At 39.3% G+C, this 23,342-nt stretch overlaps 1 protein-coding gene across 2 annotated transcripts in view; it reads left to right on the top strand.

Annotated features, from left to right (window-relative positions):
- The window catches only part of FNDC1 (fibronectin type III domain containing 1), a 541,793-nt gene that overhangs the window by 242,341 nt on the left and 276,110 nt on the right, over positions 1-23,342 (top strand). For both annotated transcript variants that reach the window (XM_044054699.1, XM_044054698.1), the window contains exons 7-8: positions 15,957-16,145; positions 20,605-23,004. In XM_044054699.1, coding sequence (XP_043910634.1) covers positions 15,957-16,145; positions 20,605-23,004 — 2,589 coding nt within the window. The remainder of the gene's footprint in view (positions 1-15,956; positions 16,146-20,604; positions 23,005-23,342) is intronic.

Genomic DNA, 23,342 nt, shown 5'->3' with positions numbered 1-23,342 from the left:
CTGCCCATTTCAAAATTGCAATTATTATTGGGTGCTGCCCTGTTATTCCCATCACTTTTAACCTTTCCATGTTCTCCTTCCTGAAAAACTAGATTTTCAGTAGGATATACTTTGTGGGCTTGATACTGTTTAACATCTCTATCCAACTTTTTGTTTTTTTTCTTAAAGATGTCATCACATTTTTGGTCTACCCTACTGATAACTTTATAATACAATTTTTCATACTGCTCAAACAGCAAATCAGTGACAATTTTTTCATTTAGTGCATTTACTTCATCACATAACCTAGTTTCCATTGCCTCATAAAAGGAAACAGTATTGTCTAATAGTTCCAAACCCCATTTGTTAAACATGTCAGTATATATCTTGACACTATCAGCATCATAATATATTCCATAAGGAAATTTGAAAACTCTTAATCCCTGTGGAACTATTTCTCTTTTGATACATTCATTTAAATAACACACTTCCATTTGGCACATTTTTAGTTTAAACAATTTCCTCTCAAAGGTATAAACCATATCTCTTAATGATTCAAAATTATATTGTCCAGTTTTCCTGTTAACAGATACTCCATTACTCCTTTGTGGACTTGCACCGGAAAAAACAAAATGCTTATGAAGCAGGTTACCAAAATGTTCATAATTTTTGTAAGATACAGCTTCTTTACAGCTGCATGACCCACAGTTTCTGTTAGAATTCAAAAATTCCTTTCTTCCAGTAACCTTGCTACTGGTGCACAAGTTGTTACCATTTGAAAACTTTCTATTTGTATTAGTATTAGTACAGGATTTTCAGCTTCCCAGACGCTCAAAGAGAATAGCAAATCGCAGACAGGGTGTGTACAAAACTTACAACAGGACAATGCAGTAAAATCAGGAATATGTCAAGTGAAAGGTCCTGTAACTGAAATAGAATGTTTAGATAATATCCAGTTCAGTTTCAATGGCTTTAATATATATAATTATTCTGATATTCCCATTACAACAGATCTTTTTTCCTTATTCTCGAAGGGCTTCAAATTTGTTCCAACTAAAATACCTGACATAGCTGGAGTAATGGTTGATTTGCAGTTATATTTAAGAAAATTGAATTTGAGCATCTTGTTTTCAGGGAAGTCCCCCAGTGCTGTGTCAAAAGATACTCTCAAAAGAAGTAGCACCTTTAACCCTCCTTTGCATCCCCTGGTTGCTGCTTATGAAAAGTTAGTAAAAGACGACTTATATAAAGTTTGGGGAGAGAAAAGAAGATTATTCAACAATTTAACTTATGATGAGAAAAGTTTATTAAACTATTTAAAGGATGACAAGGGTATAAGAATTATGACTCCAGACAAGGATGGTGGAGTTGTTTTATACAGGTCAGAAGACTACATCAATGACATGCAAAGTATACTATTTATAACAGACAACTACTCTTTATGTTCCAAAAATGAGATACATGTTTCATACAGCAGAATAGACAGTTATCTTTATGAATATTTAATGGACAAGAGAATTTCCAGTGATGACTATGATTTTTTGCTTAATAAATATCCAAAAATTCCAGTGATTCTTGGAATACCTAAGGTGCACAAAAGTCTAAAGAAACCACCATTTAGACCTACTGTAGCAGCTGCGGGTTCCAAAACCCACAATATAGCAGTCTATGTGGATAAGAAACTAAAGCATATTATGAATAAATTCCCCAATTTACTAAAGGATTCATGGAATTTTTTAGAACAGATTAGTAAAGACTTATGGTCAGTGGATACCTCTTTTCTCACTATAGATGTACAGGAACTTTTTTCCTGTATTCCGAAAAAAGAAGGCTTGTGTCTATTTGAGGAGGTGCTTTTCAAATATTCATCTTTGACTACTGATGAAAATTTGCTTATATGTGAGCTAATGAGTGTTATATTGGAAAACAATTATATATTCTTTGAAGGTGAATATTTTCAGCAGCTTAAGGGAGTGGCTATGGGCACAGCTTGCGCCCCTCTATATGCGAACCTAGTCCTGTTGGGCTGGGAACACAAGTATGTTTTCCAGAATGAGTTGTTTTCCACTAATGTCACTTACTATGGCAGATTTTTGGATGATATTTTTATTCTATGGAAAGGAAGTAAAGAAAAAACAATAGAATTTGTTCAGTATTTAAATTCAACTACAGATTATTTGAAGTTTACACATCAGGTGGATGAACAGGAAATTAATTTTTTAGATACTAAGATTATTAAAGATCACAATGGTTTCATCTCCAAAATCTACCGTAAAAACACATTTTGTAATAATTACTTGCATTACACTAGCCATCACCCTATTTACCAGAAGAAAAGTATTATAAAGGGCCAAGCCATAAGAATTGCTAGGATGACAACTGTGAGAGATGATGTTATAGTAGAATTTGGAAATTTGAGGGACATGTTTCTAGAAAGAGGGTACCCAAGTGACTTTATTGAGCCTATACTTAGGGATGTTCTAGATAAATGGGGTAATATTTATGTACCTTTATTGGGCACTGGTGGGGATAACATTCAACAAAAATCTACAGAGACAATATTGCAGTCTGTGCCCAATTTTCAGCAAGCATGTGTAGTGCAGTATAATCCTTTATATTCGCAGATCAAAGGAACTTTGATAAGAAACTGGAACGTTTTTAAAACTAATACTGATGTAATGGCAGTACAGCCTAAACTTATCTTCCACATAGATAGATTTTTCATACCTTGGGTGACAAACCCATTTTCTCTACGAAGGTAGGGTTTAACCTTAAGTCTTTATTAGAGACAGGTAGTAGTTGTAGTACTAAACATGATAAAAGATGTGGAAGTAGACCATGTGGGAGGTGTTCCTATTGTTCATATATATTGCAAGATTCTTCTATTTCCCTTGATAATAAAAACAAAAGTCATGTTTTCTTAAAAAGTGGTAGTTGTTGTTCCAATAAGTTAGTTTATATAGCCATCTGCAGCACCTGTTCTTCCTTCTATGTAGGTAAAACAGAGAGAATGTTCAAAACTAGAATATATGAGCATCTCTATGATATCAAAAATAAAAAAGATACTAATGCTTTATATAAGCATAGCATTGTATGTGATGGTTATCTATGTTTTAAGTTTGGTATACTTGAATTTGTAACTGTTGAAACAAGGGGTGAGGATTGGCAAAATGCATTATACAAGAAAGAGTTATTGTGGCAGTTAAGATTAGCTGCTGATTATCCACCTGGGCTCAATGAGCATATTACTATAATGCCAATTCTCAAAGAAAAGGCAAATCAAATCTAGTAATGTCAACAATGTTTGCTATAACCAAGTGTTTTTGTGGCAGTATTTTTGTACTCTTTTATGTTTATGTTATGTGGATATGGTTATTTATGATGAAATTATCTATTTTATTGAACCTAATTCTTGCTTGTATACTTTAGTATGTTCTTTTCCCATAAATGGAATTGGTTGGTTTAGAACCAATGGCAGACCAGCAACTTGTATTTAAATGTAAAATTCACAATGGCAGTTTGTTCTGAAGAAGTCATACTAATTGATGAAAGCGCTTAACCTGTTTGTTTTATTATTTTTTAACATTAAACAAAGATTGCGGACTCGCAACGCTGTGCTCTTTTATTTTTCTTGGTTTGGTGTGAGCACTTATAGCACCATTTTTTTTATATTGTCTGGTCTAAACCCATGTTGGGTAGGAGTTAATAGGTGGTTGTCCAGTAGGTAGGGTAATAGTTGGAGGTGAATATATTTTTTGAGTATTTTAAAGATAGGGGATAGGATAGCAATAGGGCAAAAGTTGGAGATTGAAAAGTTTGTACCTCCTTTATGGAGGGGGATGATGAAGGTTTTTTTCCAGAGGTGTTGTACATAGGACTCCTGAATGGAGCAATTGATTAGGATGCTGATTGGAAGGGCTATGCCATCAGCAGCTAGTTGGAGAAAGTTGGATGGAATGTCATCTGGGGCATTAGAGCAAGGTTTTAACTTTTGTAGGAGCTTTTTATAGTGTGGGTAGGAATGGATTTGAGAGTAAAAGGGGAGGACTCAGGCTTCTTGGGTGTTGAGTTTTTGGTTTCAGTTAAGTTGGGGGGATGTTGTTAGGAAAAGAAGAGGTGAGTTCGCCTATGGAGTCAATGAAAAAGGAGTTGAACTGGGTAGCTAGGAGGAAGCCTGGTGTGTCTGGGTCAGGGCAATGGTTCTCTTTTTTGCCCAGGGATAGTATTGTTGCAATACTATTCCAAAATTTTTTGGGGTTGGTTTTATGATTATTTTGAAGTTTAAGGTAATAGGATTTGCGATCAGTGGCTATTTGTTTTTTTTACTTGATTTTGCAGTTGCTTGTATATGGCAAGATAGTTGGGAGTTTTGCATTTCCGATAGTATTTCCAGATTTTATCTCGGTGATGCATAAATAGTTTTGCATCTTTAGTTAGCCAGGGGGCTGTTTTGGATCTAAGTCTTTTGGTTCTACAGGGGATGAAGTGGTTAAGTATATCACTGAAAATTCTATTGAAAAGTGAGACTGCGGCATCTAGCGGGAGGGACTTTAGAGGGTTCCAGTCTATCTGTTTTAAGGCATTAGTGTAAAATTAGGGGGTTGAAGTTTTGCATACTGTGGGTGGTAATGTGTTTGTGCTGAAGGAGGAGGGTGGAGGGGGAATGACGTATGTAGGCAGAGAGATGGTCACTAAGGGGGTCTGGGAGAGTACCACTATCAGAAACTCGGTCTGGATGGGAGACTAGTATCCAGTCAAGGATGCTACCTGTGGTGTAATCTTTATTTGGTCTAGTAGGGGTTTTGATGAGCTGTGTGAATTGATATAGGTTGATGCTTTGAGAAGGGGTGGATGAGTCAATGGAAGACCAGTTTATGTTGACTTTGCCTAAGATTATTATCTTATTGTTTATGTTGGAGGTGAACCAGGCAAGAATATCTTCCAGTATAGGGATATTGTTACCAGGTGGTATATACAGGGAGGCAATGCATAATGTTTTATTGTTGTTTACTTTGAGAAGGGTGAGGATTAACTCGGCAGTGTCAAATGAGGGTAGGGGCTTAGTATAAGGTGTCACTGTTAAGAAGGAGGAGAAGAGTAAGGCTACTCCTCCACCTTTCTTTTGGGGTCTGTCACTTCTTATACTTTTATAGTTAGGGGGCATAATTTCGGTATCTTTTATGTGTGGTTTTAGCCAGGTTTCTGTAATAGAGAGAATATCAGGTTTGTTATGAGAGACTGCTGAATAACCACCACAAAAAGGTACTACTAAATGAAAAACCACAGAGTACCTATAAGTGCCCAAACACCTCCACATCCAGCAAGATTTTCTGTTCGTCAAATAACTTTGGGAGCGACCTGCTCCACTGCACCAAAAGAAAGCAATTCCACAGCTCCAAATAAAAAACAAATACTTTATTGTCTATTGGTGTGGATAAGAAATGCCAGAAGGAATTTGCTAGATGGCAACAGAGCATCTGTTACTGCTAAACCACAAAATACCATAGTATTATATGGGTGAAAGCGCTTAATCTGATTTACTCTGAAGTTGCTGTTTAAAGGGATGTCAGTTACAATTATTTGGCTGTATGTTCTTGTTCGCATTTGTGGTTAAGCAGTAACGCTCTGTTGCAATCTAGCAAATTCCTTCTAGCATTTCTTATCCACACTAATAGACAATAAAGTATTCGTTTTTTATTTGGAGCTGTGGAATTGCTTTCTTTTGGTGCAGTGGAGCAGGTCGCTCCCAAAGTTATTTGGCGAATGGAAAATCTTGCTGGATGTGGAGGTGTTTGGGCACTTATAGGTACTCCATGGTTTTTCATTTTGTTATGAGAGATCCAGGCATGAAAGGAAGGTGTTTTATTGCAAAGGCTCCTGGCATTAAGTGTGGCAAGGAGAAGAGATTTGTGGTGCAGGGGAGAGCTATGTGAATATGGTTTAGAGGTGGAGTTGTGTGAAGACCCTGGGTTAGGGTGTATGTCTCCAGAATGGATGAGGAGGGCGATAAATTTTGAGTAGAGTATGGATAGGTATCTATGTTCTAATGGGTCATAGGTGTAAATGTTAGAACCTAATGATGTGAGTTTGGTGGGCATGGGAAGTGGTTTACTTGGAGTAAGGAAGAGCTTCCTTTGAAATAGAAAAGATTCATTATGTTTGTAGAGGTGGGAGGAGGCTTAGGTTGTAGAGGGAAAGTCTTTTTTAATGTAAATTGAGTTGTGTGAAAGGGAGGAGAGTGCTGAAGCTGTGGGAGACTAGTAAGGTAGAGTAGGCAGAAGAGGATTAGGCTTATAAATAAGGGTAGTAGAGCATAGGCAGGTTTTGTTTGCAAGGTGGGAGACAGAGTGTGAGTTAAGCGAGAGGGATGTGTAGGAAAAGAGATGGTTAATAAGTATGAGAGGAGGATTACAACAGAATGTGTGAGGGTGTATCCACAGAGATATAGGAGGGTGGATGGTGATACAGGTAGTGGATGGTAGGTTGGTGTAAGACAAAAGACCTAGGATAGTGATAGGGTGTAGAGGGAGGGAGGGACTAAGTTTGATGGGTGGGGTTTATGTGAGAGTGGTTAGAGAGCTAAAAATGTAGTTGCACTGGGGCCGGGTAGGAATTGGGAGTAGGGAAGGGGAGCAGAGTGAGCCTGCAGGGTGAGTGGAGCGGAAGGAGCTGAGTGAATAGGAAGCCGACAGGAACAATCAGTGGAACTGGGAGTTAAGCAGCAGTAAGGAAATAAGAGAACACAGGTAAGGGAAGGCTGGAGTACAATGTTTATTGGGGTAAAAGTGGTCTGTAACAAAAAGCAAAAGAGTTAGCTACAGAGCGAATGCTAAGCAGTAAGTAAAGTGGAGAAAGCCTAACTCAGTCCTAGAGCACAGGATGTTGTAGTTGGGGAAGGAAGGCTGTTCAGTCACACTTACCATTTGGATAATAATATTGCACAGTAATAATTGGACACCCTTTCAGAAGGGCATTTGAGTAGCTGATATTAGTGGGTGGTGGCAGCTGGTACTACCTTTTAGACTGGGCAGAAAAGGGGCACATCTGGAGAACCTGTGCCAGCCTTCCCCAGGAGTATCTGTGTGGTTGTATATAACTCTTATCTCAAAGTGTGTGTGTGTGTGTGTGTGTGTGTGTGTGTGTGTGTGTGTGTGTGTGTGTGTGTGTGTGTGTGTGTGTGTGTTTGTGTGCGTTTGTTTGTATGTGTCAGCTACTTGGGCAGGGACACGAATCACTGGTTGGACAGAGATGGTGTTGTAGGTTTTAGCTTGCCCACTAGGCTGAGATCTGGACCCTATAACTGCACCAGTGGGGACCTTAATGGGGACCTGGAGAGAAAGGGAGAAACCAGCCCTAGACTGACTGTGAACTCTGTGTGCTCTTAAGGGAAATTGTACCTTACTGTGTGGGTATTTATTATCCTTTCCCTAGATGGACGCCCCTCACTGGTGTTAGTGGTGATGATTGAGACTCCTTGATTGCTGGTCCAGTGCACGGGCATCACATATTAATTGTTTGGCAGTGGTGGGATATCCACACCACACATTAATTGGTTGTCAAATACTAATTGGCTAGTAGTGGTGTGGGTAGAATGAATTCCTGTAGCTTGTGTACAGTGATCACTGAAGGTGTTTTGTACTCTAAATCAGCCACGCAGTGAATACTCAGAGTTCAGATCACAGTTGTTTTATTTCTTTTCTTAGGTTAGTTAGTCAGGGAGACAGGTAGCATGTCAGCAGGGGAGTACAAAAAGATGACAATGAGCCAGCTGGCTGAGATGTGCCAGGCTAGGGGAATGGTGCATGGAAACCTGACTAAGGCAGACATGATTGCAGCTTTAGTCAAAGCTGCATCAGAAAACAGCAACCAGGAGGACAATTAGACTGGCAGTGAAGATGTACCACCCTCAGAGAATGGACAGCTCAACCTTTCTGCAGAGGACTTAAAATCTATCTGGAGTTAAAGAGACTTGAGTTGAAGGCCAGCTGTTTGGAAAGAGAAGCAGCTGAGAGACTGAGATGTCTGCAGGCTGCGAAGAATGAGAAACTGCTACACCTGGAAGCTGATGAAAAGGAGAGGCAGCATGAGAGGGAGATGCTGACTCTTCACCAGAGTCATGGAGGTAATGGGAAAGGGATTAACGACTCCAGAAGCACAAAAGGTCAATAAATGTCTTCCGCAGTTTAAAGAGGGGGATCATATGTTTGAGAGGGTATGTAAACAGTATGATGTTGACCAAAGGCTCTGGGCATAGTTCCTGACCCCCTTACTCCATGGTAATGCTCTAACTGTGTTGTCTAAAATGTCTGACATTGACTGTTGTAATTAAACTGTTGTTAAGCATTGCTTGTTAGAATGTTTTAAGCTAACACCTGAAATGTATAGGAAAAAGTTTTGTGAGCATAGATGCAAGGCAGATGAAATTGTGTGTGAATATGTTGCTGAACTGAGGACTTATTTTCATAGGTGGGTGAGTGGAAGTCAGGTCATCGCTTTTGAAAGGCTGGCAGATCTTTTGGTGAGGGAACAAGCCCTTAGGACTTTGCCTGAGGACATGAGGATCTGGTTAGCTGATAGACAATGTGCTACTTCAGATGAGTTGATGAAGAAGGGAGACCTATATCTAGCAAGCAGGGCATCCCTGCACATGAAAGGAGCTCCCAGTACTGCTCATGTGTCTAAAGAAACCCATAGTGGGCAGCACAGACTGCCCCAACAGAATTTGCCAGTAGCAGGGGATGCCACTAGTCCAGGTACATGTCCAGGACATAGGGTTAAATGTTTTGAATGCAACCAGTGGGACCATGTGGCATACAGATGTCCACGGAGGCAAGGTGGGGAACAAAAGGTGAGAGAGCCAGTAAGTGGGGAAGACAAAATGCCAATAGTAGGTTGTCTTGAGACAACCAGGGTACTGAACTACCATCCTGCAGATGTCCTGATAGGGAAGGATTTGGATGAGGCAGTACCATGTGCTTATGCAGTTACACGCAGTCAGGCTAGGAGACAAGCATGTGGGTCTGGTAGCCTGGGGAGACCCAGAAAAACTGCATACTTTCAGCTAGGACTGGTGAGGTGGCTACTTCAGGGAGGAAGCTATGTGGTAGCAGTGGGACTGAAGGTGAGCCACAGCTGCTTGTGGGTAATGATGTTCCCCTGGACAGAGTGACTGCAAAGGTAGAGGTGAGTAGTAGTACCCAGGCTGACAGTGAGGCACCACTGTCAGAGGATGCCAGACTTCCTGTGGAAGGGAAGCTGGGAAGGGTTACAAAGAGAGAGTTGAGACAGGCTCAGCTCTCGGACCCTACATTGCAAGGCCAGAGGCAGGTAGCTAGTGAGGCACCTGATTCTCAAGGGAAGGGGGAATCTCTATATTGGGAAAAAGGGTTACTGTATAGAGAGTGGACTCCTTAGGGAGGGCTAGAAGGTGAGAAGGTACAGCAGTTGGTAGTGCCTAGAGCCTACCATCTGGCACTTCTAGGACAAGCCCATGATATTCCCTTTGCAGGTCACATGGGCATAAAACATACAAAGAGACATATTATGCAGAACCTCTGTTGGCCTGGAATTTCCAGAGTTGTAACAGGGTACTGCAGGACCTGTGAGCAGTGCCAAAAGGTAGGCAAGGCAGGAGACAAGGTGAAAGCTCATTTGATGCCTTTGCCTGTGATTGAGGAGCCATTTCAGAGGGTAGCTATGGATATTGTGGGTCCTCTGGGTATCCCAAGTTCCACAGGGAAAAAGTATATCCTAGTGGTAGTGATTATGCTACAAGATACCCTGAGGCAGTGGCTCTGTCCTCCATTAAAGCAGAAAAGGTGGCAAATGCTTTGTTAGAGATTTTCAGCAAGGTAGGTTTCCCAAATGAAATACTGACTGACAGAGGTGCCAATTTCATGTCAGACCTGCTGGGTTATCTGTGGAAGCACTGTGGGGTGAAACACCTGAAGACCACCCCCTACCATCCCCAGACTAATGGTATTGTTGAGAGGTTAAACTCTACAATCAAGTCCAAGCTATGGGCATTTGTAGACCAGTTCAAGAGGTAGTGGGACAAATATTTGCCCCATCTGTTGTTTGCTTACAGAGAGGTTTCCCAGGAATCCAAAGGTTTTTCGCCCTTTGAGTTGTATGGGCATAGGGTGAGGGGACCTCTAGATTTAATTTGAGATGAGTGGGAATGTGAGTGTGAACCTCAGAAGGAGTCTGTTGTGGCATATGTTCTAAACTTCAGGACAAGGCTCAGGGAACTCATGGGCTTGGCCCAGGAGAGCCTAGCAGAAGCCCAACAGCAGAAAAAGGGTGTGGTATGACAAGAATGCTCGAGCTAGAGAGTATGCTGTGGGGCAGCAGGTAATGGTTCTCATTCCTGTCAGACACAACAAGCTGCAAGCAGCTTGGGAGGGACACTACAAGGTGGTAAGAAAGGCAAGTGATGTTAACTACATGGTGAAACTGCTGGGCAGAAGGCAGGGGCACAAATTGTACCATGTTAACATGATGAAACCTTACCATGATAGGGAGGCTCTTGTGCTGAACATTTGCAGTGGGTGGCAGGAGGAGTCTGAGGGAGATCTGGTGACTGATCTCCTCAGTGAGGCTCAGACAGACACCTCAGTGGAAGGGGTAGCAATGTCCCAGCAGCTATCTCCTACCCAGGATCAAGAAATTCAAGCAGTGTTACAGGAGTTGTGGGACATGTTCACTGGGAAACCAGGGTGCACCCACCTGGTGCAGCACCAAGCGGATACAGGACCCCAAAGGCCTATTAGGCAGTCCCCTGAGAGGGTGCATGAGAGAGTCAAACAGACTCTGAGGGAGGAGATACAGTAAATGTTGGAACTAGGGGTAATTCAAGATTCCAACAGTCCCTGGGTCACCCAAGTGGTGCTGGTGCCAAAGAAGGATGACAACACCAGGTTCTATGTGAACTACAGGAAATTAAATAGTTACACAGAGTCAGATGCTTACCCCATGCCTGGGACAGATGAGACCCTAGAGCAGCTGGGTGAGGCTAAGTATCTTACAACTATTGATCTAACCAAGGGTTACTGGCAGGTGCCCTTAACTCCCAGTACTAGAGAGAGGTCAGTCTTTGTAACTCTTTTTGGCTTGTTTGAGTTCACAAAGATGCCCTTTGGGATGAAAAATGCCCCAGCAACTTTCCAGAGGCTGGTAGATCATATCCTAGCAGGAGGGTTTGCCCTTTCTTACCTAGATGATATTGCCATCTACAGCCATTCCTGGCAAAAGCACCTTCAGCATGTCAGGGAGGTGCTGGGCAGACTACAGAGGGAATGGTTGACTATTAAGCCCAGCAAATGTCAGGTGGGTATGGCAGAGGTCTCCTACCTGGGACGTAGAGTGGGGAGTGGTAAAAATCAGGCCAAAACTTGCCAAAGTAGAAGCAATTCAGGCATGGCCTGCACCTGTTACCAAAAAGTAGGTGAGGGCATTCTTAGGGACAGCAAGATACTACAGAAAGTTCGTCCCCAGTTATAGTACCACAGCTGCTCCCCTCCCAAACATAACAATAAAGAACAGAGCCAGCCAGCAAAATGCCAAGTTGCTAAGATGGAGTCTAGGGTTGCAAGCATATAATATGTCAGTGCAACACCGCAGTGGGATTAGCAATGCCAATATAGATGGGCTGTCAAGACAGGAGATGGGGTAAGGTATACTCAGATAGACCTAACCCTCTCAAGCAACATTTCACAAGGGTCACTTGAAAAACTAGCTTGAGTTCTCCGGGGGGAGGGGGGTGAAGATAGGTGAAGGCTGCCAGCCTAGCCAGATAAAATTCTGTAGATACTTCTCTCATTTGTAAATATTAATGTAAGCCACAGGCTTGATCTCTTAAATGTGAAAGGACTGCATTGGATATTGAACTGCAAAAATGTAAGAACAGTGCAGTCTGTTGTAACAAAGCTAAGTCAATTCTTTGATGTCAAAATTCAGAGCTGATATGTCTAGAGGGAGGCATCCTGCCTATTGTTTTAAGACCAGAGTTAATGGGTAGAATTTTCATGTATAAATGTCCTTTATTGCTTTGGTTTCTGTCCAGGTGTAAATAATGTAAATGTAGTTTCTGTTAGCCTGGGAACACTGGAGAAGTGTGAAGAATGATGTAATGTGAAGTAGCTCTGTGTTATCAATTTAAAGAAAGAGAATCAGAGATCTCTGAGCATTTTGACTTGGGAACATCCAACATCACCAGGACTCCTGTTTCTATACTCAAGTTGTTTAGCACTCTGTTTTCTCTTAGAAATAGCTAGGGATTAGGAAGATTAGACTAGTTTGTTTTTCTGTAATGGCAGAACTTTTTTATGGTATTATTTTAAGTATTTCTCTGTGATCTCTGAACTCTTCTTACTGTGTAGTAAGAAGTATTGTCTTGTGATTTATTTATTATTAAATATTTTTTAAACCTTTCAACTGTGGCTGTTTTATGTAGAGCTAATTTAAGCTCTAGAGTACATTGCATGTATATAGTGATACTGTACCAAGTCACTCTAATAAGCCTTGACTGTTCAGTCACACTTACCATTTGGATAATAATATTGCACAGTAATAATTGGACACCCTTTCAGAAGGGCCTTTGAGTATATTAGTGGGTTGTGACAGCCGGTACTACCTTTTAGACTGGGCAGAAAAGGGGCACAGCTGGAGAACCTGTGGCAGCCTTCCCCAGGAGTGTCTGTGTGTTTGTATATAACTCTTATCTCAAAGTGTGTGTGTGTCAGCTACTTGGGCAGGGACACGAAGCACTGGTTGGGCAGAGAGGGTGCTGGATGTTTTTGCTTGCACACTAGGCTGAGATCTGGACCCTATAGCTGTGCCAGTGGGAGTCTTACTGGGGACCTGGAGAGAAAGGGAGAAACCAGCTCCAGACTGACTGTGATCTTTGTGTGCTCTTAAGCAAAATTGTACCTTACTGCGTGGTATTAAATTATCAAATTTAGTTACAGTGTTCTGTGCCTGCAGTAATTATGACAGTCTAGCCATGTCAGGACACTTAGCTGTAATGTTGATTTAACAGCAACATTCACTCTCTGGGAACCACACAATTCAGAGCAAAGTCTTAGTCCAGTAACGTGCTATGAGATGAGTGTTGCTGAATTGTCGTATATTTAAGGGATTAACACAGTTTATAGCAATAGGTAACTACAGCTGCATGGGAGGTTACTCAGTCATTACTGGTCACCTCCATCTCAAAGATGCTTTATTTGTCTGGGCCACTCTTGTGGTGTAGAGGGATAGTCCCTAACTATGACCATCCTGGGTTCAGTTAGTAACCTGAGTGACTGATGGATGGGCAGGTGGGTTTGGACATGGCTTTTCCGGGTGGGAGAGTGCTCATCATTGATACTCCCTTGGGGAAGCACAGTTCAAAAAGGGGAGCTGCCCTCAAATATAAGTGATGATTGTGGAAGGTAGGGCAGGAAGTTGGTAAAGCAAATAAAGCTATCCCCCAAAACAGAAGCAGAAATGGCCAAGCCCCCAGGATGCCCTTAACATCCTGAGATTGGCTACAGCAGTACCAGAATAAGTCCAGTGGCTTAGGAGAAAAGCTGGTAGATCCAACATGTATATGGGGCACTGTGGCCTGGGCCAGTCTTATGATGTCCCAAGAAGGACCAAAACAAATTACTTGCTTTTCAAACCCTTTATTATTATCACACAAAGGTAACATTTTAGATAATTATCCTTCTCATACAGAAAGGAAAGTAATTTCAAGGAATATTCTTATTACTAACAGCAGTGCCACTTAATTTAACCTTATACAGAAATGAGCAAGAAATGAACAGAAGATAAAATGCCTTAGTTATGCACAACTAACTTTGACACAGTCTTTGTATCCTCACCCAAGTGGCATCTCTTTTCATTTCCAGCTATCATGTAAACACAATTTGATTATTTGTGGTCATTACTTGAAATATCACATTGAAACTGTATTTCTGACATCAGAAATACATCCCATTTAATGACAAAACTTTATGTAAGAAACATCCATTAATGAAGTGGGCTTTGAGCATTATTATGTTTAAAGACCATAAAATATGTATGCATATCTAGAATTTAAGTATTTAAGCATTTTATAACAATCCCACTGAACACAATTGCCTCTTTTCAGGGGTGACCTGGGAGCAATGTCTAGTTATGTGACTTGCTCAGTCACACTGTAGGACAATGGATGTGGTTGGAATCAAACCCTATATGCTAACCTTGAGGAAACAGCTCATTAACAACTGAGATCCTTAATCCTCTAATTGACAAACACTAAAAACAATAACTTGTATTTTTAAATGTTTACCTTTTTAGTAGCACAGTCATGGTATGCATAATATGCCTCCATAGTTTATTGCCCAAACATACAGCAAGTTATTTATTTATTTTATTTATTTTACATTTGTTTACTGGGTAGTCCATCTGGGTGGAAGCCTGTTTTCAGCAGACGCCAAGGGAGAAAAGCTCCATAGTAAAAAAATATACATTGACAATAGCATTACAAAACATGGTCACATATGTCCATTGACAATTATTGGATATCCATTGACAATCATTGGATACAAATGAATGTAAAGAAGTCATATTACAAAAATGTTCTAACTGCTAGCAGCAACATGCAATAAATAAAGCTAGCAGGTACCTGTGCCCAAAATGCAATCAACATATATATTTCCAAATAAGTAGAAACATTTTAAATTCACCTCAGATGTGTAGCCAAGTACTTCTTTTCTTTAGCTGAGTAACCTGAGCATAAACTATTCTTGCATTCACTCTGTGTGCTTTTGTTGCTAAAATTTCGACCTTTACTGCTTACAACACAGAACCTCAAAGATTTAATTAACAACAGGAAAGTGAGTGCTGCTAATAAAGTACCAATGTTCTGTAACACTAAGGCAGTCACAGAAGCAGGATAACACTGTGCACAGCAGTCCTTTGGAATTAATTAAATATAATACTGTGTGCAGCAGCCCTTTGGAAGTAATTAAATACTGAAGATCTGATTCCATCTTCCAGAGTCAGTCCTTCCTCTGTAACTGCATTCTCCATTTGTGATTCTAATTTCATTATCTTTCATGATATCATTCTGTTCAATTGCCGTTTTTTATTTTCCAGAGTTGCAGTACCACTCTGTATGTTTGCACTAATGTTATGATATTGTACAGAATGTATTTGCTCATCCACTCTTCAGGGTCACATCCAACTCCTAAAATGACTGCTTGATTTTAAAATGGCAAATAATGACTAAGTAAATGTTTTTGTGTTAATATACTAAGGAAATGAAACAATCAGATAACAATACTAATGCAAAATCAAACTGAAAAAAAGATTTGTGGCTTTCTGTAGGATTGCACTGTGTATAGAACATTTTAATTGCTTTAAGTAATATTAATACGTATACACAAAGTCTATTGTACATTAAATGCATCAGAAAATAGTCATACTGTCTTACATTCAAATGTATGTCTTAAAAATATTACATCTGAAACAACCTAGTGATCTTAATGTGTTTCAACAAGTATAATTGTTGGCACGCATGCCATATCCTAATATTGTCTGGCCAAAGTTAAAGATTTACACTTTAGTTTTATTAAATGCTGAGGTAGTGGTATTATTATTTATAATGGCATTAATAATTCCTACAGTATAAAGTTGCTACTTACGTTTTGCAGAAGTAAGAGCATGACCGTATAATGAAGCATCTAGTGACTAGTCTGTGTACAGCATGATTTTGTTTATTTATGTTATTTTTAGTGAATAACCTGAGAAAAAACAATTTGCATAGTAGCCAGTAGATGGATCTATATTATCTGCAAACTTATATTTTTGTACACCAGCTACTGGCGTGCATTGCTAAGTTATTAATGTTAGTAATGCACGTTCTAATTCATCCTACCCATACAGTCTATCCACTGGAAACTGGACACTTTTCAGTTACATCCTTCCAACCGTCTGCCAAATTATTTCAGAATACATTATTTCATACGCTCCGGCTCTCAAGCCCTTCGGATTAAAGACCATCACATATCCTGGAGAGTCAACATCTGCCATAATTGACGGTCTGCATCCTGGAGAGCGTTATGTTTTCAAAATTCGTGCAGGAAATAGAAGAGGGCAGGGTCCTCAGTCTAAAGCCTTCAGTGTCATGATGCCAGTATGTAAGTACTGAACTAGATTAAAACCTATGCCTGCTTTATTTTTGCCATAGTTTGTAAAATTTAGATAACATTCATAATATGTTTGATAATGCAGCATTAAAGTGCCTGTTGTATAGCTAGTTGCCTAATTATTTTCTGTATACTACAATAAATGTTTCCGTTTTAGCTTCTGAACTGTATTGATGTAACATTTTCAGACTGTGTTATTTTGTGTAATATCTTTACTGAAGAAATTGCCATTGTAGGCCATAAACTGCCATAGTACATCACCATGAAGTTCATGAACGTATTAGTAAGTGTACTTTTTGGTGCTGCAGGTTCAAAAGATTAATAAAAAAAATAATACTTTCTTTAAAAGTTATTTTAAAAGAGCAATATTAGAATGTTGTGAGACATTAGATTCTGAAGTTGCTGTAACATTACTTTTGGAAGAACTACTTTTATTGTCATGCATAAAGATGTAGTGCAGTGATCTTCGAAGCCTGTTCACTGCAACCAGCTTTTCTGCATCTGAAGCACATTCCACTGGTTGCACTGCCAGTTCAGTTCCTTACTAAATACTTTCAGGCCCTTGTATTCAGGTTCAAAATCTGATTGGAGATTTTTGGCTCCTATCACTTGCTCAATGAGGCAGTATTTCCTTGAGTCATTCTAAAGCCACCCTCCTCACTTTCTGGGTACTACTTCATTAACCATGTTTTTCTTAGTATTGTTTCTTTGCTCTTTTTATTTCTGTGTGCCCCTATCATATATTTCCTTGCCTGTCCTGCCTGTATTATGGATATGTCTAGTTCCATAATCCTGTTGCAGTGTTCCAGATTACCCAGTCCCATCTGTATTAAAGTAAGCCTTGTATGGGTACTGTTTATAAGTCTGACATTATTCTCAATATGAACAAGATGCAGAATACCTGATATGACTTCTGATATGCTCACTATCAAGGAATATTACGTCTACATCCTCCACCCATTGCACAACAGGTGCCAACATTCTATTATTCATTTCCAGCTGCCTCCAACAGTGCATTAGGTCACTCAACTTTAGGAAGATCAAATTTGTGAATAAAATGAGTTTCCAGTCTTCTGACCTTCTGTCTTTTTTTGTTTTTTGATACTTTGCATTTTAGTAATGATTTCCAGACTCTCATTTCATAGCCTATATCTTCAGGTGAAGTCATGCTTGGTACTGCCCCCCTCAGTCTACAGCCCCCTACCTCAATATTTGAACTATTGCTAAAGAGGATTGTTTAGTTCTCATTTGTGCTAGTTATATCAGACATAAGTACACTGAGTATTACAAGCATCCAAACCAAACTTTAAAAGTATATATCCTTCTGTCACTGGACAGCTTATCGCTGTCAGCATCAGTTCCAGACACATCTAATAAAATGTTTCCTCTGCACTGCAAAACTTTTTTTTTTTTTCATAATATTAGGTGAGATGTGGCATCAAGGGCCTTGTCAAAATCTACATGTACATTGCATTGTCCCCAGGTTCTTCAATCATATTTAGTCATGGTCCATCTGAGATGTATTGTTTATTTTGTCTGAAAGGCTGACCATTGTCAGAAATTATAAGTCAGGAAGTTCACTAATTTGCAATGATTTTCCCAGCTGATTCCCTACTTACTGCAATACGTTATCTGGATCACAAGCTAGACCACTAGATTGGTAGTAACATGACTCCTTTGCAGATCTAGAAATTTTAAAAGGTTTTCAAACTGTCACTTCTGAAGCCATCAAGACATCCCCATAAGCAGTCTTGACAACCATATAGGTCCTGACCAGCAGCTGACTTACTAATATTTAGTTCTGCAGCTTCAAGAAGGTATAAAATCTTAATTCATATGTTCAACACAGCTCCTCTTAGCCAAGGATCCTGCAGGTATGAATTTCAGTTTCCCTATCATGCAGTGAAGGCAGACAATTTCATTTTTTTTTTTTTGCGTAGTCAACACCTGATTGTCACTGCTGTGAGCATCAGCAGATTGGATGATGGTAAAGTTTATTGTCAAGACTTAGTCATATATTCACTCTTGACATGAGTTCTGCAAGTCCATCCATATGTCCATACATTTTTCAGCACCCACTTGGGCAACCTGTCCTTACCCTGGGTATTACCTCTTCTATTCCTTGACAGCTTGTCAGCTAATCTGTTTATGTATATATACCTGCACCAATATCTTGTTTTTACAACCTTCCTTTCAATTCCTGCATGCAAATTAACATACCAAATGCATTTAATATTCCTGTTTATTCTCTTCTCTCCTACATCCCTCCCCCTTTTGCAGCAAATGACTCTTTGGTTTACTGTTTTATTCCTTCCATGAACTCCCGAAAAACATTTGACCCTCCTAGCAGCTCATTTAAAAGCTTCTTTGACATGGATACATTTATCTTCTTGACAGCCTTATCACCTTTGACTCGACTTTCCTAAATTTCACTATTCGATTATCTCCTTGCAATCTGTATAAATACCTTTTTTTCCTGGTATTGTCCCTTCACCCTATCCAAGACCTATGGTGGCTAAGACTCCATCCCTGTTTCTTGATGCATGGACTCATAGTGTAGTGACTTCCTCTTTAGTGTATCTCCATAGCTTCTCTTCAGGCAACAACCTACCTCAACAAGGCATATATTGTATAGTGCATTTTAGCTTACTGAACCCAAGCATGCTGCAGTCTCACATCTCTAATCTTATATTTCCCTCACAGCTTTCCCAGCAAAGGTTAATCACATTGTGGTATTGTAAGAAAATAGTTTAAGAATGCTGTCATTTCTTGTTGCAAAACTTCAGCTATTTTAATCCTACCAAAGCAGTGTTAGTATTACCTTTCTCCTAATTCTTGACACTGGTACCTCTCAGTACAGCAGACAGAAGCTGGCATGTCTCATGCTCCCAATCAACCTTCTGATTTATTTTCATGCTGTTCACATCCTACATTCAGCAGTCCTTATAGAGAATGGATCCAGTAATGACTTCCTGTAACACTGTCCTTTCTTAAGTCTAACTTGTTACATTGATCTTTTCTCACTTTTACTCATTTTATTCCCTTCATTCCTAATACGTCTGCTGCTGCCTGACTTTTCTGAAAACACTAATGTTCACTTTTGCACCGAATCATTCTCTGTACCCCTCCCCAACTGTTCACCGTTTCTCTACCTAATGACAGTCTTGGTGTCCTTATATCAACACCATACAAACGTGACTCATTTTTATTGCATGTGCTGCTGATGTTCCTGGGACTGTTCATACTTTCCCAATTCCCAAATTCATGATTCTCTGTTTTTCCAAATTGTATGTCCAGTCGCATTCTCTTCAGTCTTTTTTATGCTGCCTTTTCCCATCTATGGTTTTCCCACATATTCCCCTACCTCCTTATAAAATAATCTTGCATTTAACTCTTATTTGGTTCCATTTTACATAGACACTCGGTTATCTTACTTCAGATTTGTTTTAGTTGTCCGAATACTAATATAAACTCAGCGACTTTGATTGTATGCATTCTATACCACTCCTGCTGCATGCTATATTGTGGTATCCTCTTTTTCCTTGTATTGTTAACACAAGTTGTGGATGGTACCACTACATCCCACATCCTTCAACTTGTGTATTTTCTCATTTAAGACATTGATTGCAGTTCAGTTGTATAAGTTTCTGATTGACAGGTATGTAGAGCATGTCTTCATCATCTGTGGCTGGACTGTCCCCTTTACTATCACTGCGGTTAAAGTTGCTAGTGTAAATTTCAGCAGTGCTTATCTTTTCATCTAGCCTATAACAATGAAATTAGTTAACACAATGACTTCATTAACCTCATTTTCTCCTGCATCCTATTAAAACTGCCTCCTTTCACATTTCCTTTTCCTCTTTGCTTCTCTTTTTCTTTCATCAGATTTTGTTTCATATCTTTACAATATTTATTGATTTTTTCTGGTACCCAGCCAATTCTTCTCCTTTTCTAAAACATTTCCATATTTGTCCCCCTCTAGCTATACCTCATTGTCTTATTTTTCAGCTTGCCTCCTACAGCACAGCCTGTCTTTTCATATCAACTAATGACCTTGCTCTCTTTGTATTTAATTTAGATCATCTCCTTTAATCGAGTCACTTGTCTACATCTCTGTACTTTAAAATATCTCATTTATTACCTAAAACATTAAGAAACTGAAGATACACATTTGCTACAATATATAGTATACAAAATTGTAGCCCTTAGTTATGTATCATGAAATATTTTGATGTATGCAATCATAACTGAGTCTTAATATTGTTCTCAGCCTGAAATATGAAAATTCTACTTTTGTTTGACATGCTACATATGGTTAGCATAAGAAAATAATGTTAAACAAAAAGAGTCAAACGTCAGTTGTGTAGATGGATGGACTAATTAAGAAAGTTTAATATAAGTACTGTTTATAATAAAGTCAATGGTATATGTAACATTTTTCTCTTAACAGATGGAACTAGTGATTCAGCTTCACATAAGACAACAAGAATGCAAGAAGTGGTAGAGATGGATAAAGAAAGAGAATTAGTTACGACATCTGCACCAAAAACATCTGCAACAGTACCAACCTCTTCAACAAAACCACCATTCTTTTCATCCCGGTCTCAGACAAATCCACCATCTGTACCCAGAAATAAAGAAGTGAAAAGTTCTACTGACACCCCTACTTTATCGAACTCTCATTCCAAAATGCATCCTTCTTTCCAACGTAAATCATTAAATCAAGGAAGAAAAAGAGTATCTGTTTCTCGTATACCTTCTCCTAAATTTGTGATTTCTTCTACTCAATCTCCAGCTAAGTCAGATGGGCAGGAGATAGTGCCAGTACAACAGGAAATATCACCTGGATCTTTCTCCAGTTTGAAAGACACTAAAGAGGAAAATTCAGATGTATCAAATGTTTTGTTATTACCTCATACTTTATCAGAAAATACACCGACTAAAAAGGAAGGTGTAGTTCACCATAATGTTGACGATCAAGAAAAGGTAAACAAAAACACACATCTTTTAAAAGAAAAAGACCTATTAAAATCCAGCTCAATGGAACCTAAGTATAAATTTGACACACAAAGACAACCTTCTAGCTCTTCTTTAGAGAAAAATAGTAATTCTAAAATTAGTTTATTTCCTTCAGAAAGTCCATTACGTCTTCCCAATGTATCATCTAAATTGTCCCAAGTAGGCACCCCATTTTCAGGAGGAGAAAAGGCAATGTCATATAAGCCTAAACCTGATTTATCTTCAGCTTCTGCTTCCCACTTGGAAAGTAGTGATCATATAAAGAAGCAAGTAGTATCCCAGCCTAATTCTGGTTCAGAGGAGTCAGTTAACCATAAAATATCATCTTCTCAGTTAGGACATGGTATAAAACCAAAGTTCCCCTCAGTGCATTCACATTTGAACTCTTTAAGTAATCAAAATGCAGATTATTCTAAAACTAGAACCAGCCAACCTAGGCAAGTGCCTTCGTCAAGAGTGCTGCAGCCAAAACGTTCTCTTCAGATAGCTAATTCAGGTAATAGGTCCCCTATTGCATCATCTAAAGATAGTAGGATATCAGACAACTCACAGAAAGATCATGAAAGACATGAAAAAACAATCATATCTTCAGGAATATCATCGTCACATAATGCAAACACAGGTGTGCAAACAGGCATGCAGTCACGTTTTGCAGTTCCTAAAAAGAGTGTGCCTGTTGAAGAAACAAGTTCTACTGCTTTGAAAGTAAATTCATTTGATGCAGAAGATGATGAATATGAAAATGAAAGGAAAGCTGAACTTGAAAAATTAAAGTCAGCCTCCAAAGTGCATCACAGTGGTTCATCATCATCTTTAAGATTTCCATCTTCTGGAGATTTGCATGAATCTGGGAAAAGAAACCATCATTTAGCATCAAGAGTTTCTCAAAAGACAGTAAGTGCAGAACAACTATCACAAACATCCCTTGGTTCTTCCTCAGTTGAAACAAAGAGTATTTCTCATTCATCAACTATAGAGCCTGACAGTCAAAACAGAAAATTAGAAAAACCTGAGTTAGCTTCCAAGGTATATCATCGTGTGTCTTCTGCTTCGAGAAAATCTCCTTCACTGGATTCACATTTATCAAAAGATAACGAGAGACAGATTGGCACTGGCTACCCCAACATACGGAGATATAATCCAAAATCAAAACAGGGTACTTCACATAAGTCCTCTTCATTCCCCTCCATAACCAAGTCCACTACTAGGCCACACTCTTCTTTAGTCAAAGAAGTTACTGAAAGTGCACACGGCTACTATGATAGTGATGATAAGGATGTAAAAGACACAGAAATTATGGAAGAAAGGCAGAGTTTGCTTCCATCTGTCTCCAAGTCAGACTCATCATTGTCTCCTGATACCCCATTTTCTTCTTCAGCTAATGTACACTCCTCATCTACTCATTCACAGCCTGTTCAGAGAGGTCCTGATATTAGTAGCTCCAGACGAAGAAACAGTCCAATCATTAAATCAGATTCGTCTAATGCATCTCCATATATATCATCCATACTCCCTAAATCTGGAGGATCAGTTTCCACTTCTGGAGAAAACAGGCAAAGAAGCTCCAGAATAATTAACTCAAAGGAAGAAGAATCTAGTGAGTCCACTTTATTAATAAAACCTTCTTTGCCATCCGAACTTCCAAAAATTTCCTCAGGTTTTTCAAAACATACATCAAAAGCAAATCACATTTCTAATAAGGAGACTGGATGGAACCACTCCAGAGAGTCTCAACATGTATCAAAAATGCCTTCTTCATCATCTTCTTCTTCTTCTTCAGATGATCGTTCATCAGGTCTGCTGAAGGATCCATATGGTTTGCAACTTCATAGTAAGTCAATAGTAAATGATGAGAAAACTCTTGCTTTTGATGACTTGTCTTTAATAGCTACATTTTCTGCCTTTTCTGGAACTATGCCTGCTTTTTTAGCATCACCGTCTTCTAATTCTGACCTTGCATTAAATAGTGGCAATAAAAATTTGGTAGCAAAGAGGAAGTATCATTTATATCTCAATATTCTGTTCACTAGTGCTCTGGTAGATTTTTATACATTTGTTAACCATGTATGCCCACTGGACACAGATGTCCCTTTTCAGTAGTGGCACAGAAGCAGTGTCTGATGAAGTGGCTTGTTCAAAGTCACATAGCAAGCAATCTGACATGTAAGT

This window comes from Protopterus annectens, chromosome 13.part0 (assembly GCF_019279795.1).
Source record: "Protopterus annectens isolate FY-2018-M chromosome 13.part0, PAN1.0, whole genome shotgun sequence".
Taxonomy (NCBI): Eukaryota; Metazoa; Chordata; order Ceratodontiformes; family Protopteridae; genus Protopterus; species Protopterus annectens.
This window is presented reverse-complemented; position numbering and strand designations above follow the sequence as displayed.